Source organism: Eulemur rufifrons, chromosome 30 (assembly GCF_041146395.1).
Source record: "Eulemur rufifrons isolate Redbay chromosome 30, OSU_ERuf_1, whole genome shotgun sequence".
Classification (NCBI taxonomy): Eukaryota; Metazoa; Chordata; class Mammalia; order Primates; family Lemuridae; genus Eulemur; species Eulemur rufifrons.
The window spans coordinates 116,819,315-116,835,410 of record NC_091012.1 but is presented as its reverse complement, the minus strand read 5'-3'; the positions used below and the strand labels follow the sequence as shown (position 1 = coordinate 116,835,410).

The 16,096-nt window shown below is 33.0% G+C and overlaps 1 protein-coding gene across 1 annotated transcript in view; it reads right to left on the bottom strand.

Annotated features, from left to right (window-relative positions):
• The window catches only part of DMD (dystrophin), a 1,602,346-nt gene that overhangs the window by 1,443,212 nt on the left and 143,038 nt on the right, over positions 1-16,096 (bottom strand). The window contains exons 5-6 of the mRNA XM_069463910.1: positions 2,492-2,680; positions 1,644-1,825 (exon numbers count right to left, since the gene is read on the bottom strand). Of these exons, the coding sequence (XP_069320011.1) occupies positions 1,644-1,825; positions 2,492-2,680 (371 nt within the window). The remainder of the gene's footprint in view (positions 1-1,643; positions 1,826-2,491; positions 2,681-16,096) is intronic.

Sequence of the window (16,096 nt, the reverse complement as noted above, 5' to 3'; positions counted from 1 at the left end):
GGGTAAGGAAATCAAGCTCACACACACACAAGTATGTGTATGTGTGTGTGTATACATTGTTTGCCATCTGTCATTTAATGGTAGATATCCCTTTAATAAGAGGATTTTTTGAATGAACATTGAAATATTGTAATAACAGATAAAAGACTTGAACTTCTTTTTATGGTGCTTCAAGTGAGGCATGAAAGACTTGAATTTTAATTCCAGATTGAATTCATACTTTCTTGCAACTCAATATCAAACTGCAATTAAGTAATTGATTAGTATCAATAGTTAATGCCATATTGTTAGTCCTGTTGAAATAATGGAATGCAGGAACAATGGGGACATTTAGCCTCCAGAGGGGATGGAAAATAGAGTACACAAAGGAGAAGACAGTGGTGCTATTAACGGAAGGTCAGTAAAAGAGGAGGCTGGATTTTCAAAACTTTCTAATTTTGTTGGAAGTTGCTTTAGTTAAGTTTCATAGACCACTGCAAATAGAAGTTGTAATCTGAAGAATATTGGCATATCGCCACAAGTAGACAGGTTATATCTTATGATTTATGATGATAAATGGGTGGAGTAAATTAGTTGACCTTTGAACATTGATGGAGGCCAGGCTCAATAGTTATAATTATTACAACTGTCACCTTTAGGGTTACTTACAATCATCTCAATGATCACAGAAGGGTAAAATTGTCAATATGTATAGACTGGTATCTCCTGGCTTGGAATACACATATATCTTATATGTCCCTTATTTATGCTTTCAAAAGACATGAACTTAAAAATGTGTTTTTCCCCTCCCTATTGTCAAACTATAATTTAGTACTGGAATAGCAATCCTCCCAGCATATCTAATGAGTTTTTTTGGTACAATTTTAAAGCTTTTAATCTTCATAAATAATAACTAAGTAAACTTAAGGCGCTTGGACAATTTCTTTAGCTTAATGTATTCAAATCCATAGTTGGCAATTCACTTCTTTTCATTTAAAAATAAATCTATCTTGTCTTGATATTCTCTACATGAATACACACACCTAACAAAATAAATCAAAGCAACACATCCAGAATGTGAGATCTGGTTGTTACCTTTATAAAAAGTATGCCATTTTCAGAAAGGTCTCAAAAACTCTTTTTTGATTGTCAATATATATATTCCTAAAATAATTCACAGCCATACTATACTTAAATAAGAATTTCCAAAAACTGTTGGGTAACATTTTTTTTTTCAAGAGGATTTTCATAAACAGATGAGTAACTCTATAATATTTTTGAGGGCTTTTTGTTTAGAAGAGAAGTTTCCTGTCCACTGTAGCTAACAGGTGATTTTATGTATCTGGTTTCCTGTGCATGCTTCCATGCCTTCTATACTCACATTGTAAATTTTGGAGAAAAAATGGAAAACATAAACTGTGAAAAAATTTTGGCAACTCTGTGTCTGTAGATAACAGTCTACCTATACAACATCTCTACATTAGTTACAAAAGTGAAAACTAAAATGTTATTGACATGAAAATCCAACCATAGTGTCCCCTGAAGAAAAAGCTACATGCCTTAGTGACAAACTGAGAATCCTACCTTAAACATTAATCTGCACCAAAATAATAGTACAATTCTAAAACTGGCTGTTTTTCTTAATTACAAATAAATAGACTTACTTGCTTTGTTTTTCCATGCTAGCTACCCTGAGGCATTCCCATCTTGAATTCAGGAGATTCATTTGTTCTTGTACTTCAGCTTCTTCATCTTCTGATAATTTCCCTGTTCCAATCAGTTGACTTCCCAATTGCAGAACATGGCCAACCCGTCCTTGGTGGGCTGTCAAATCCATCATGTATCCCTGACAATGAAAAATTAACAACTGTAATTAAAACTTTAGGCAAATCATTTTGGTTTTGGATTCTATTTATTTATTTTTTTGCAATTTTAAACTTGTAGCCTATTTATTTTTATATTCTCAGTAAAAGTATTTTAATTTTTGTTTAAGAAAACTCAATACCATTTTTAATATGAATTAAGGAAAATTATCTTAGGTCACCTTCTGCAGAAGCAGACCCTGAGATAAGGATTTCAGTGCAATTAATTTATTAAGGAAAAGCTCCCAGGAGGATCTACAAGAGAGTTAAAATAGCAGGAAAAAGAGAAAGGAGGGGAGCCAAACAAATGTGTTATCTCAGGAAAAGTCCCCCACTGTGGGTAGTTTGGCCTAATACCATACAGGTACTCAGGAATGTAAGTTATGCCTCAGTATTACCTTGACACAAGAGAAGGAAACTGGACTTTCATATTCCTATATAGTCATTGGCAAACACCTTCTAGGGCTGTTCTCCAAAGGAGAACTTCAAAATCTGGCTTTTGAAATCCCAAGCACATGAACAATTGTTTCCGTCTCAAAATAAAAAATAAATTTCCAAAATACAAAGATCTAATAGAGAATTGAGAAAACAAAGACTTGCCATTATGACAAGTCATGTGCTTAGTTTCATAAATCAATGTTTTGGTTTACCTCGTGAGTATGAAATTGTTCTTTCACTTCTTCTACATCATTAGAAATCTCTCCTTGTGCTTGCAATGTGTCCTCAGCAGAAAGAAGCCATGAGAGTACTTCTTCTAAAGCTGTTTGGTAACGGTCCAGGTTTACTTCAGTCTCCATCAATGAACTGCCAAATGACTTGTCTTCAGGAGCTTCCAAATGCTGAACAATAAAATAAATTGGGTGTTTTACAATTAGTGTCTTTGCAGACTGTTCCAGTAATTAAATGATAAATCGAATGAAATATTTAAAATGCTAGAAACGTCCACTTGCATTATCAGAGACATGAACAGCAGACACATGCAATAGTGAAGCTGCATTTTAACATCCCCACGAACACACACATAAATTCTCAAATAGCTGTCCAAATCAACACCAAATTAATATTCTATTAAAGCTCTTCTGGAATACTATAAAGAGTGAATTAATACATCATCTTTTCATGTTGCATTTTAAATGCTATAAAATCCATCCATAGGTTAACTTTTTTCAATTCATAGTTATAATCCTTTACATATACATTATTGGAATTATATTTATATACTTTCACAATGGCATTAAAGAAAACATCTCTTCCTGAGAGACCCTAGGTAAGAAAATATTTCTGAAAGTTTACATACAGACCAGTAAAGGTATCAGTAAGACAATAATGGGAGGGGTGAAAGTAACATTTAAAATTCCTAACAGTATAATGAAATATATGAATTAGCCTTTACTTACAGAAGGCCGTGGTTTAAAAACCAAGATATTATCTTACCAGAAGTAAATTGTAAAGTATTTTCTACCCAGTTTAATTAGCAGGATACTGAGATTCCAAATGGTTGCCTTGGAATTTCTACTATGACCCTAAAGCTAAGTGCCCATAACTCTAAAGAGAAAATCCCAGCCACCTATGAAAGAATTGCTAAGAGGTGATCACAAAATTGATCTCACCCCTCTTAAATTATTATCTAGCTCAAAGGCATAAAAGAGGTAACAAAGAGATTGACTGGAAAAATCTGATGAGAAAGAATTCCTTTGGAGTGGCTAGAGTGCTGTGCATGGCCATAACTTTTCACCACCTGAAGTCAAGTAAAAGAGACAGGGTAATTTACATGATGCACTATTGACCTCTGAACCTGGCTGTATGTTTGCAGAGATTCAGACACTAGGGGATCCATACTATCAAGTGACAGGAGAGATCTCTTGGAATAACCTATGTGTCTGCCGGTTTAACCTTAGAGCAATCATCAAGGGTAAAAAATTGAGTAAAGAAGAAATTCTGAGTAAGTTTTTCTTTAGGTCAAGTCCACTCGTAGTAGGTTGCTGGGCTTCAAAAATCCTGAGGACTGTACTCAAGAGGGTTTGCACTGAGGTAAGGGACATAGGCTGTTTATAGACTTGAACAGAGCCCAAAATTATTGGAGAAATATTTGGAGAGGAATCTGCTGTGCATACCAAATATTTCAAGCAAGCACTAGGCCATAACAAACAGGATTTTGAAAATGAAACAAAAGGCAGTGCAGAATAACCAGAAGTTACTTGAGGGATTTCACAGTCTTGCCTAGAGAAAGCCCAATCTTTGAAGGTGCTCCCTTGATATGTCTGCCTTGCATTCCCAGTCCTCCTCAATGCTGGGCTTTAACCCACTGAGCCACAAGGACCAACTTATTGGTGCTCTTCCGATAAATATTCCAATTTTGAAACATGAATATTACTGTTAAATCCTTTAAGATGACACAGCATAATGGTAGTTATTGGTGTGATCTTTTCATCAAATGATGCACTCTTTTCCAGTTTATAAAGAGAACTGGTAAAAAACGGTAAGTGGAAATTTTCCAACTCTAGTATTCCAAACTAAGCATAAGTGCCCTGAGATGGCTATTCACACGCTCCCCCCGCCCCCCACCACCTCCAGGGGAAGGAAATTTCTGAAGGTCTTAGGTGTTAGAACAAGTTCCACGATGCATCCCTTCTATCTCTAAATACTATTAATAATAAATATCAAAGTCAGCATTAAGGAGAAAAGTTATAAAAAGGTCACCTGAGGGATGTGTGTAGGTGGAGGGCCATGAGCTCAGAAGGAACCCCAGCTTCTTTTATCTGCTGCTGCCATCCTGAAATTGTTAATACTTTTATCTTTGAACGTGGGTTTTATAAGTGAAGTCCAGTGGGGCAATGAAGTGTACAAATGAGCAAAGGAGATAGGTGCAATATATACCTGCCCGTTTGCATATAGTGTTTTCAATGCCCTAAAAGCACAGAATTCTAGTGGATTTACAATATTGTAGGACTTTAGCAAGACTCAAAGAGAGTATGAGGTAACAGTGGTATGTCTAAGACTGAGTAAACTAGGGCATTAACAGCCCCAGTAGGTCAAACTTTCTGTTTGAACCAGACCTTGCTTCAAATGTAGAAAGAAGGCAATTCTAAGAAAACACCTATGGCCAACAAACTCTATCATATTCTTTCTTACTCATGTTATATTCTTGTATTAGCAGACCACTTATGCTAAAATTGATGATACCAAAAGAAAGAGAAAGATAGGGCAACCTATAGCTCGTTTTCATTTCAGTCCTTCTTTACTCATTAGTAAGCTGAAGGTAGATAGTATTAGTCAAATGTGAGCGGAACAAGAAGTAAAATAAAAACAGCTGAGTTAGTTCAGTGTTTCCACATTCTGGTAAGAATGAAATACATATGCATATACTACCTCCAAGACATGAATTATGTAATGCTGGTGATTTTGCATAAGTTAAATGCTCTTATATTTGCATTTACAACTGGAATTGCACAATGTAACAGTAAAATTCATGTTAATACTTTAAAACTTTAATTTTCTTTATTTAGTATGATGTTAAATAGCAAATAAAGTCAGCATGGCAAGTCAAGAGAGAGTGTGTGGAATAAACAACTTCATATTTTAGTAATTTTAACAGCACTTTTTTTCCTGCTTTTTGAACAGGAGGCTCTGAATTTCCCTTTTCACTGGGCCCCGGACATTATGTAGCCAGCCTTGTCTGTAGATGGAAAAAAAGTACAATCCAGTCCCGTACATTTTGCTTTTCCAGGTTAGAGGTGAGAGGAGATGAGAGATTTATTATGTGCAGTAGAATGTGGTTGTTAAATCCAGGGCTATAGAGACATACAGTTGGTGTTTAAATCTTGACTCTGGCCCGAGGTCTTGTGATCCTGGGAAAGTTACTTATCCCTACATAAGCCTTAGTTTCCTCATATGTAAAATGGGAACAATAATAGTTCCCTAATAAGAGTGTGTTAAGAATTAAAGGAGAGTGTATAAAGTGCTTGACAGATTGCCTGATCTTGTATAAGTACCCAGTAAAGAATGTTATAGATGTAATCATTATTAGATTCCTGTATACATAAGAACCATTTTGAAACATAACCTATCCCAAGGTTACCTTCTTTTTTCTATTTCATAATATCATCGGGGTACAAACATTTTGGTTACATATATTGCCTTTGCCTGGCCCAAGCCAGGGCTACAAGCTTGCCCTTTCCCCATCCCTGTGGAAAATAATTTGGAGATACCTCAAAGAGCCAAGTTTACCTTCTTAAGTCACTGTCCAAATTTCAGGAGCCAGACCATTATTGTATAATAGAAAAAAAATCACCCAAAATCCTATGAGCAAACATGAATTCTTTAAGTCAACATTTTTTGAAACCTGAACCTCAACCTAGCTCCTATTTAAGGGTTCTTAAAAATTTTTAACAATCTTGGGTTGAAATAATCTCCAAATGATAAACTATAAACAACACTGGTACTCAAGTAATACAACACTATATTTTACCAGCATACGATTTGAATGAAAATATTAAACACTTTATGATTTACTGATATTTACATAGGCTTAAATTTCTGGAGAAAATTTTAAAAGGCATAGCTTTATACTCAAAGACATAATGTCTAGTACTCATAAATTCTGAATCTAAATGTTTCCTCTGAGGATATTCATAAACCAAAAACTTTTTAAATATAGCTTTATTAAAGCTAATTTCAAACATGAATAAGCTATGTACAATTATATAAATAAGTTATCATTTATAACCATAAATTCAAATATACTATATATATTCAACTATATATATAAATTATGATTAAAATTGTCATCTGGGCTCTCAGTAATTCTTTTTTCATCTAGACTATTGTTTTTCAAATTGTAAGTCATGATCCATCAGTGACTCACAAAATGATTTTATTGAGTTATGGCCCATAATATTTTCAAATTAGACAGAATAAAAAATATCAATCTGTGTCACTTACACTAAGGATTAGTATTGTTCTTTGAATGTTTGTTTCAGATGTGCATATATATGTGTGTCTAAGTATATATATATGTACATGTATATATGTTCTGAGTTGAGATTAAAATTGGGAAATTTTTTACCGTGCTGTTCATGAAACAAATTAAAAATGGTTGTAGAATTTAAGACTAGCTAAACTCATGACAGAAGAAATTTGCTTGAATTCTACATTTGTACATTTTCAATGGAATCTTCAGAATAAATAACATTTTTAAATAAAACTGTCTTTAAACAGAACATTTGGAAATAAGAAAAGATATAGAGAGAGGGTTATGTTTTCAGTTTCAGCACCCCAAAATATGTTTTAATCATCATGGAATTTCATATTGCACCTCAGCTTGCATCCAGTTCATACATTTCATAGCATCAAAGAAAATTTTCTAGAAAACTTGATCTTTGCTGTTTACAAAAGATCTATACATAACAAAGATAGACGCTGATTATTTCATGAATGGAAATGCCAGTATCATCAACTGGAACTAATTTTTTTTTCTATACTTCAATCCTATTTTAATTTTTGTCTTTATCACAGTAGTTTATATTTCTCTGCAGTACATTAGGCAAATAATGATTATGATGAGAGGCCTAAGAGTAAATGGATAAAACAATTCTGGTTATTTTCAAAATTGAGAACACTCAAATTTATCCAACGTTATCCACACACTTCAGAGGCTTAATTACTGCCCTTTAGTGTGAGGGAATATTAGAAATTGTCACCTATGTTCCTTGAAGACATTACTCATGCATAAAGGTGGAGGAATAGAGAAAGGAAAAGTAAAACAATGAGGGAAAATAAACAACTATCTCTCTTAGTTCTACAATTTCCAGGAAAATCTCTGGAAACTCATTTCTAGTGACAGTTTCTAGTTGCAGAAATTTCTAGTCATAGGCCTTCTATGACTAGAAATTGTCCTAATAAATTACAGAGCAATAGCCTTGATACTACTCCATGCACATATACATTTTAAAAATCCAGTATACTATCTGTCTCATCTTGGGTAAGGTATTAAACTGCCTGCATCTCAGTTTCCCCATCAATAAAACAATAAAAATAAAAAACATATGTACATAGAATTGCTGGAAAGCTTAGATGAGATAATGCACATAAAATGCTAAGCACATTCTAGATCCTAAGAAATGCTCTTCAATGCTTATGTTTAGGGGCCAATGTTCATTGAAATGGCAACTGATTTTTATGAGGAAACAGTTGAATGAGCTGTGTGTATTTTTGGAAGCATGATTTTGGCAATTCAAACTAAGTCATCAAGTGGCTACATATAGGTAGTGAAACCAGCAATCCAGCAAACCACAAAGCTCTTAGAAAAATAGCTGGGACATTTTGGGACGGCACAGTCTATCTCTGAGTACATTTATATCACTGATGAAACTGATCGATTTTGGCAATTTCCCCAAATTCAGCCTTAAAATGTGATACAAGTTTTTTCCTGGATAAAAACAATTTTATTGTCTTTGAATGTATAAATGCTTCAAGAACATTTGAAAATTTTATCATTCTTAATTCATTTAAATGTATCATACTTCTTTTTTGTAGAGTCTAAGTCAATACATGCATGGTGAATTTTTTTTGGTATATTCTATAATCTTTTTATCCTTAAGTAAAAGATTATTTCAGAGCTAAAGGATTGCAGAGGGATAACCAAGTGGTTCTTTTATTAAATGACAAAAGAGCAGTTCACAGGAACCAGGATTAGTATCTGGAAATATTCTTGCCACATTTCTACTGTGTTTTCTCAGAGATATAGCATGTAAACCAGGGTATTATTCAAAGTATGAAAAATGATTACAGAAGTGATTTATGAGAAATTAATCCATCATGCCACACTGTACATGACAGTCAATCTAGTGACACCATTAAATAGGTATTTTTTTTTTAATATTGCTAGTACCTAAAATCCAGTTCAAAATAAAGCCCTAATAAGGATTTAGAAAAAAATTATGGCTGCTGTTATGGCAACATTAAAATAATAATCACAACAACAACAACTACATATAAAATAGCAATAACAACAGCTGCCATTATTTATTGGGCACTTAGTGTCAGTCAATTTGCTAACCATTTAATGCACATTACCTCATTTCTCACCACGACAGGTCAGGATGACAGAGAATAGTAGGATAAGGAAACGGGAAAAGAAAAATTTAATAACTTACCAAAAGTCACAAAGGTAATTGGTGGTTCAGAGATTTAAAACTAGGTGGTTTGGATTCCAGAAGACACATCTTTACCACAATTTGATATATCTCTTTTAATGAATAAAATGAATTCAGAATCTAAGAAATAGCACCTTCACAAAATATCCTAATATAGATTCTTAAAAACTAAATCAAACTGTATATGTTTTTTCTCTTATTCATTTCCACAAATTTATAGTCAATGGGTTTTGAAGCTACTAAGAAAATACCTGAACTCTGTTATGTCCATGAGTCTGAAACCAAATGTCAAGTTCATATGTACACATGCAAGTCAGAGACACCATCACACTAAAGAAAGGGAAACCAGAAAGACATCTATGAGGTATAGCCCAGGTGGTAGTACAAACCCTCTTTTAAAAATCAGAAGAAGCTAAGGAAAATTTAAAGCTAACCGATACTTTCTAAAGGAAGGAATGGGCCAAGTCCACCATTCATACTCTATACCTTCTAGTAATTCTATCATTTGTCTTTGATGCTTAATGTCAGCAAATTTGACATTTTTCCTTATTACAAAATCTCTCACAGAAATGCTATATTGTGCTTGGGATGCTCTGTTTAAAAAGACAAAAATGAATCATATGTATGTGTGTGTGTATATATATGTATATATTTATGTGTGTATGTATATGGGTGTATTTTTTTTATCTCATTCAAAAGCCTATTAAACAAAATATTTTGGAACCAAAAGTTTTAATCTTGATTCCTGGAAAGAACTGGTCCTTGCAAATACTGCTAGTCCTTCATTCGCTCTCCTTCTCTACTTTTTATATAGTAGTAGAAAGTTCCGGGGACAATTTCACTATCCAGAACATTAATTACAGTTCCTACTTTTCCTTGTGTGTGGTATGTGCCCAATTATTGGTCAGTAGGATAGGATATATGCCACTTCATCACTAAGACCTAAAAGGGAACAGGTACACTCTCCTGTTTGCCTTTTCCTCCTTCCCAGAGGCTGCAATACAGACATGGAGGTAGCGAGCTATCCCTGGTCATGGGGATGAAGGTAGCATCCTAAGGGATGATAGAACAACTAGGCAAAAGGAGGTTGGCTCCCTAGATGAGCAGAGCTTTCCTCACAAGGCCTTGATCATCCCCACCTAGATGGAGTTAACTCTGAAAGAGAAATACACTCACCTCTTAGTTAATCCATTATTGTTTCTTTGTTACTGCCACAAGACCTACAGCCATCTAATATACTAACATACTCTAAGTTCCTAGCAGCTGAGATTTTACTATACACAATATACATTTGTAAAAAGCTAATATGTGATTTTAAAATAAACTTTCTACCATAAAATTAAATGTCTCTCTGATAATATACGCCCTCTCTCTCTCTCTCACTCTCTCTAAAACACACTCTAATGAAGGTTGCAGTTCATTTTGTTTCATCATGTTTTAATCCATACACCTTTAGATATTACACTAGCCTTTGTGTTGCAGGAGGGCAGAGACTCTGCCTCCATCCCTAATAGAAGACATGGCACAAAGATAATTAATAAATACTTGCTGAATAAAGTTATTTTGGGTAGGTAATTTTAATTTCTTATTAAAAGTCATTAGTGCTTCCAATTCAAGGTTTCATATAAAATATGTTTTAATCAGTGGTCATGTCATAAAAAAGGAATATCATGGTATAAAATATTTATGTTTTATAATATGCACTTTTTCCCAATATTCCCTTTGACAATTCATTATGTATATGTGTATATATATTTACATACATAGAATAACACATATATATGTGTATATGTTTACTTTTCTTTGTCTAATTTTTCTAATTATACCCTTTATATCATGGGTATACATTTGCTTTCTAAATTATTGTATCTTTTATTCCCTTATTTCCTCTTTTCTTGCCCTTTCCCTGAAAATTTTGATCTTGGCCATTATAATCCACAAAGTAATAAAACCCTTCTCACAAAATCAATAAGGAAGAAACAGAAGAATTGCTATGACAAACTCTCCTAAACAAACAGAAATTCAGAGAGAAAATAATGGAAAATTTAGGAAAAAGTACATAGAATAATTTAATAACCTAATATAAAAGATTTGTCTTTTAATTTAACATAGTTTACAATGAAATTTTTGTTAAACATCAATAAACTCCTGTGTAAAGCAACTTTCTCAGAAATTTATTATGTAGCTCATGATGGATATCCAGCCTAGTAATTTCTTTACACATATTATTTCATATAATATCATAGTTACCCTATAAAAGGGCCCTATTTGCAAGATGAGGAAACTGAAGTTACACCTATGAGGTGTGGGAAGAAAAATGGGGTTCCCAGTAAACCTTCATTCCTTGTGATCATTCTGAAGGGGTGACAGAACATTATGAAATCCATAAATTTTAGAGAAGAAAGATGAACACACTATATTGGTTTGGGTATATTTCAATAATTTTAAAAGTCAATATTTTGTTGAAATTCATACAAGTTGGTAATTTAAAAAATCAGAGATTTTTAAAGAAGTAACTTTAACATCAGATAGTTACAAAATATCTTGGAAGACAAAACAAATTCTTAATATTACTTTCCTCAATCCTAAATTTAAAAATTGTAACACTTTCCAATAGGCCTAATGCAAAAATACTAAATCTTACTAATTTTAACCAGTCCTTTATGACTATCTTAAAAAATTTGCCTCGGTGAATGATACTTTTATTAAATAAAATAAAAATAATTCAGAAGTAAACTGCTGTAAGCAAATGGTTTTCACTTATCAATTTTTTAAAAAACAGAATATCCATATATCATGAAAACTCATTATTACCCACATTGAGATATACTGCTACTTAAATAATATCCCCCAAAATGACTGTAGTCTATAGAGTTTATTATAATATATATAAACTATTCAATAGTGAGCTATGAAGGAAAACTGACCATTATGTATTCCACATGGCCATTTTAAAAATTTTGCTTTATTTCATGAATCATCATTTCTAATATTCTTAGCTATGTATTCATCTATTCTTCAAGTCTATATTCAAATAAATTAGAAGTTATCACAGTAGTCTCCTCAAAATATACAAACATCACCACCTGCACTAATTTTAGCCTTGTCACTTCATATTTCGTTGGAAAATCTTATTCTTTCTATGATATAATCCAAGATTCCTTACACCTTAAACTTTTTCTGTAAAGGGCCAGATAATAAATATTTTCAGTTTTGCAGGCCACTACAGGCCAGTTGTACCTACTCAGCTCTGTCACTGTAAATTGTAGCACAAAAGCAGCTGTAAACAATACATAAGTCAATAAACATGGTTGTTTTCCAATAAAATTTTATTGACAAATCTATGTCATAGCAAATCTATGTTGATTCTCTGGCTGTAGCTTTCTGTCTCCTGATAATCTAATTGCTTCTCATATTTAGTCTAGTTCCTGCACTTATTTAAGAACTTCCAACCACTGATTATCTCTTCTCTCTCCAACCCTTTCCTCTCCAACTGACCCTAATGAGTCACTTTCTCTCTGTATCATATGTCCAAGCCAGCCTTCTCTAAAGTCGCACTGTTCTCCCCTGCCCCACTTTCATCCTTGTACATAACAATGTCCCAAAGGCATTGTGGTGCATGGAACTAGTGCCTTTACTCAGAAAACTTTTAAGTTTCTCTCACTTTGGAGTAAAATAAACCTGAGGTCAAATTCAGGCTCTAGAATTCAGGCAGTGTGTGGTTGGCAAAGTTATTTAATCTCACATTCTTGGTACATACCTGAAAATGAATATGATGACACTAATTTAGAAGGGGCATGTAAGGCTCAGAAATAATATATACAAAATTTTTATTAACATTTGGCATCACCCCTTCACATGCAACCTTTATAGAATCACTTTCATTACCTATTTGTTCTTACTTAGTGCAACCTAGAACAGAGAAGTAAGAAGAAAGAACTAAGTGGAATTTAGTTCAATTAGATTTTAGTTGCAAAAAAAGATTCCACTAATTTAACAAATCTTTGCCAAAGAGGTAAATTTTCCCTAAAACACTGGCTATCTCTACCTCTTTAATGTACACCAGCTACTTGGATTGTCTCATCCCCATTCACACATATCACTAAATCCTGTGAGTTTTCTCTTTACTTATTTTACATACTTTATCTCCTTTTCTTGTTCCTAAACAATGGTGTGGTACAGTCTTCAGAAAAACCATCATGGGAGGATTAAATGGAAGATCCATGAGGGTAGAGGGTTGGTTTATTTTGTTGACTATTTGACAGACAGTAGAACATACTCGATATTTGTTGAATAAAATAATGAATTTCCTAGCACATGACATGTGACAATATTCCAACTTATTTTATATTAATATTAGGACATTTTTTCCCTAAGGTAATTAGGCCAGAGTCACAGCATCTTTCCATGGAAGAGCAGGGAGAAGAAAGAATACCCCAGATCTGTTTATTGCACTTGCTGCCTTACTCAGTATAGTGTGGATCTCCCTATTCTCTTCAAGGAAAGAAATCCTTTGTTTAAGGACTTTGCAGCTTGCCATTTGTAATGAAAGTGCTAATGGTATTAAGCCCTGGGAAGACTCTGGTAGCTTTCATTATCAGCTGCAAATTGTGTCCTCTGCCTCAAGGAAAGTAATAAAAAGTTCTCTGCCCTCCTGGTAAAGGCAGACCAGAAGATCCATGCAGAGAGCAGCTGAAGGCAATGGGAAGTACTTCAATTTTATTATTGGCTCCAATAATGGACAGACCATGCTTCAGGGTTTATATCTCAGGGTCCCTTGGACAATTAAAGCTTTGGATCTTAAGGTACAGAGAACTGAGAAGAGTGCATTAAAGTCTCTTGCATTTGACAGAAATAAAAGTATGAAACCTCTCAACAAATTTCCATTTCTTGTTATACTAACTTTTTTTCTCATAACTTCAATTAAAAAGACTCCAAAGTCAGGGTGGGCTAAGTGATAAGAGGAATCACTCTTGATTTGGGGAAGATATTAATAATAAAAGATTAAAGGATATATATGGATATGTGTATACTATAAAATCAGGCAATGGCAACATGAGTAGAAAAGCAAAAAAGAGCTCTAAGTAAGGTTGACACAGAAAGTATGTAATTTAAAGTATTGTATATAGATTTATATTCATACTATGGGTTCAAAACCTCACTGAAACATTATATTTAAACAGATTTGAAATTTTTTCAAGTTTTTTTCTATAGATATATAAGATTTTATAACTGACATATTTATGAGAAGATGCTTTTGGAAATAATTTGAGAAATAACATAGTACTCATAGCCACTTGCCAACCCCAAAATATTCAGTATTTGTTGCAACCCTTGACTTTTTTGAGGGGAAAAAAGTAACTCCATTGTTTCAACTACTTTTCCATGAGATGTCTAGAACATTTTCATGCAGTTAAAAAAATTCTAGGACACTGTCAATTTATTGGGAAAGATTTTAAGTATTCTACTACTTAATATAATCTATAAACCCACTTAATTTTTCATATATATAAAAATGCATCAAGACCACCAAGGATATAAGTAAATAAGGAAGAGGCCTGCTATTACCCTATCCTATTGAGGATCTCTGATTTTTAACTCGAGGACATGAAGCACCATATACTATTTGAGCTGATCTGAAAACCTGTATATTAAAAATTGATAAAGTTTATTTCTTTCTTAATTCTTAAATGAACTAAGACTATGAAGAGACACATAATATGTTCTTCTAGAACCCCAGTTCATCATGTGTACCTCCTCAATGGGTGCTCTACAATGTATAGACTATGCTCTCATCTATAATGTTTACTCATGCTATAAACTCCCATAGAATTTACAATCAGAAGTATAACACATTTTTTACTATTTGTAAAGTGTGGTGTAAGCACTCCACTCATCATGTAATTTAACTTCACAACATAAGAGATGATTACTGTCTACATTTTACAGTAAAGAGACCTAATACATAAAGGTTAGAAACTTGCCCAAGGTCACAGAGCTAATAAAAAGCAAAGATGGGAATTAAATTCAGTATCTTTCTCACAAAAGCCTGTAATATTGACTGTGTTGCCAGACATTTTTTAATAACTCAAGTGGAAGAAATATTTCCCAGAGATAACTAGATTTATAAAACTACATTTAAAAATCAAAATATAATAGTGTGCCATATTTTATGTGAATGTGATCATTATAAGTGTCTCATACACCCACAGAATTCTTGATAGAATTTTTTGATTCATCTAGTCTTTTTCATCCCTAGACGCTTTGGTGACAAATTTTATATGTTTATAATATGATTGGCTTTGGTGTACAATTTCTTCATTTTTAACAGATAACTTGTCCCTATGAAGATGAAAAATAAACTACCATGAATTTCTTTAGCACAATGCCCTAAAATTTACTCATATATTTAAATGTTTAAATCAGCACATGAAAATATGGATACTATAAAATATGTAGCAACAATATCACTGGAATTATTGTTGGTATATAATCACACTTGCAACATATGTCTAAATTTAGAACATGCCTATTGGTATATTTTAACTTGCTTCCTTACTTTAGAAAATAGGAATGGAAATAAACAGAATGAGTAAAAATACCTTTTTTGGACACATAGGGGGATAATCAATACTATGTTTAAAACACAGTTTCATTATATTTTCAAAATACTCTCTAGTGGAATCAGTTCTCATATTCTTGATTTGTATAATCCTTGGGGATTACCTACAAAATTACTACTGATTCTATTAATTTTTTATATGTTGGCTTTTTTTCATATTACACTAAGAAGGAAACAAAATCATTGCCACATCCATAAATTAAAACAATAAATTAAACTTCTAATATAAAAATATGGCAGCAATTCAAAACCTCAACATGAGAATAATTTAAAATTAAGCAAATTGAATAGAAAAGGAAGGCCAGGTAAATTTTTGTTCTGTGAAAACTATAAATCAAAAAACGGAAATTCATTTAAGGTAGAAGACAAATAGTCAAAAGTATGTTTAGAATCTCCTGATTTACAAATCCTGGGACACAACACAATCTGACTTATAAAGCTTTTCAGGTAATTGAATTGTGCCTAGGCCTGATGATACA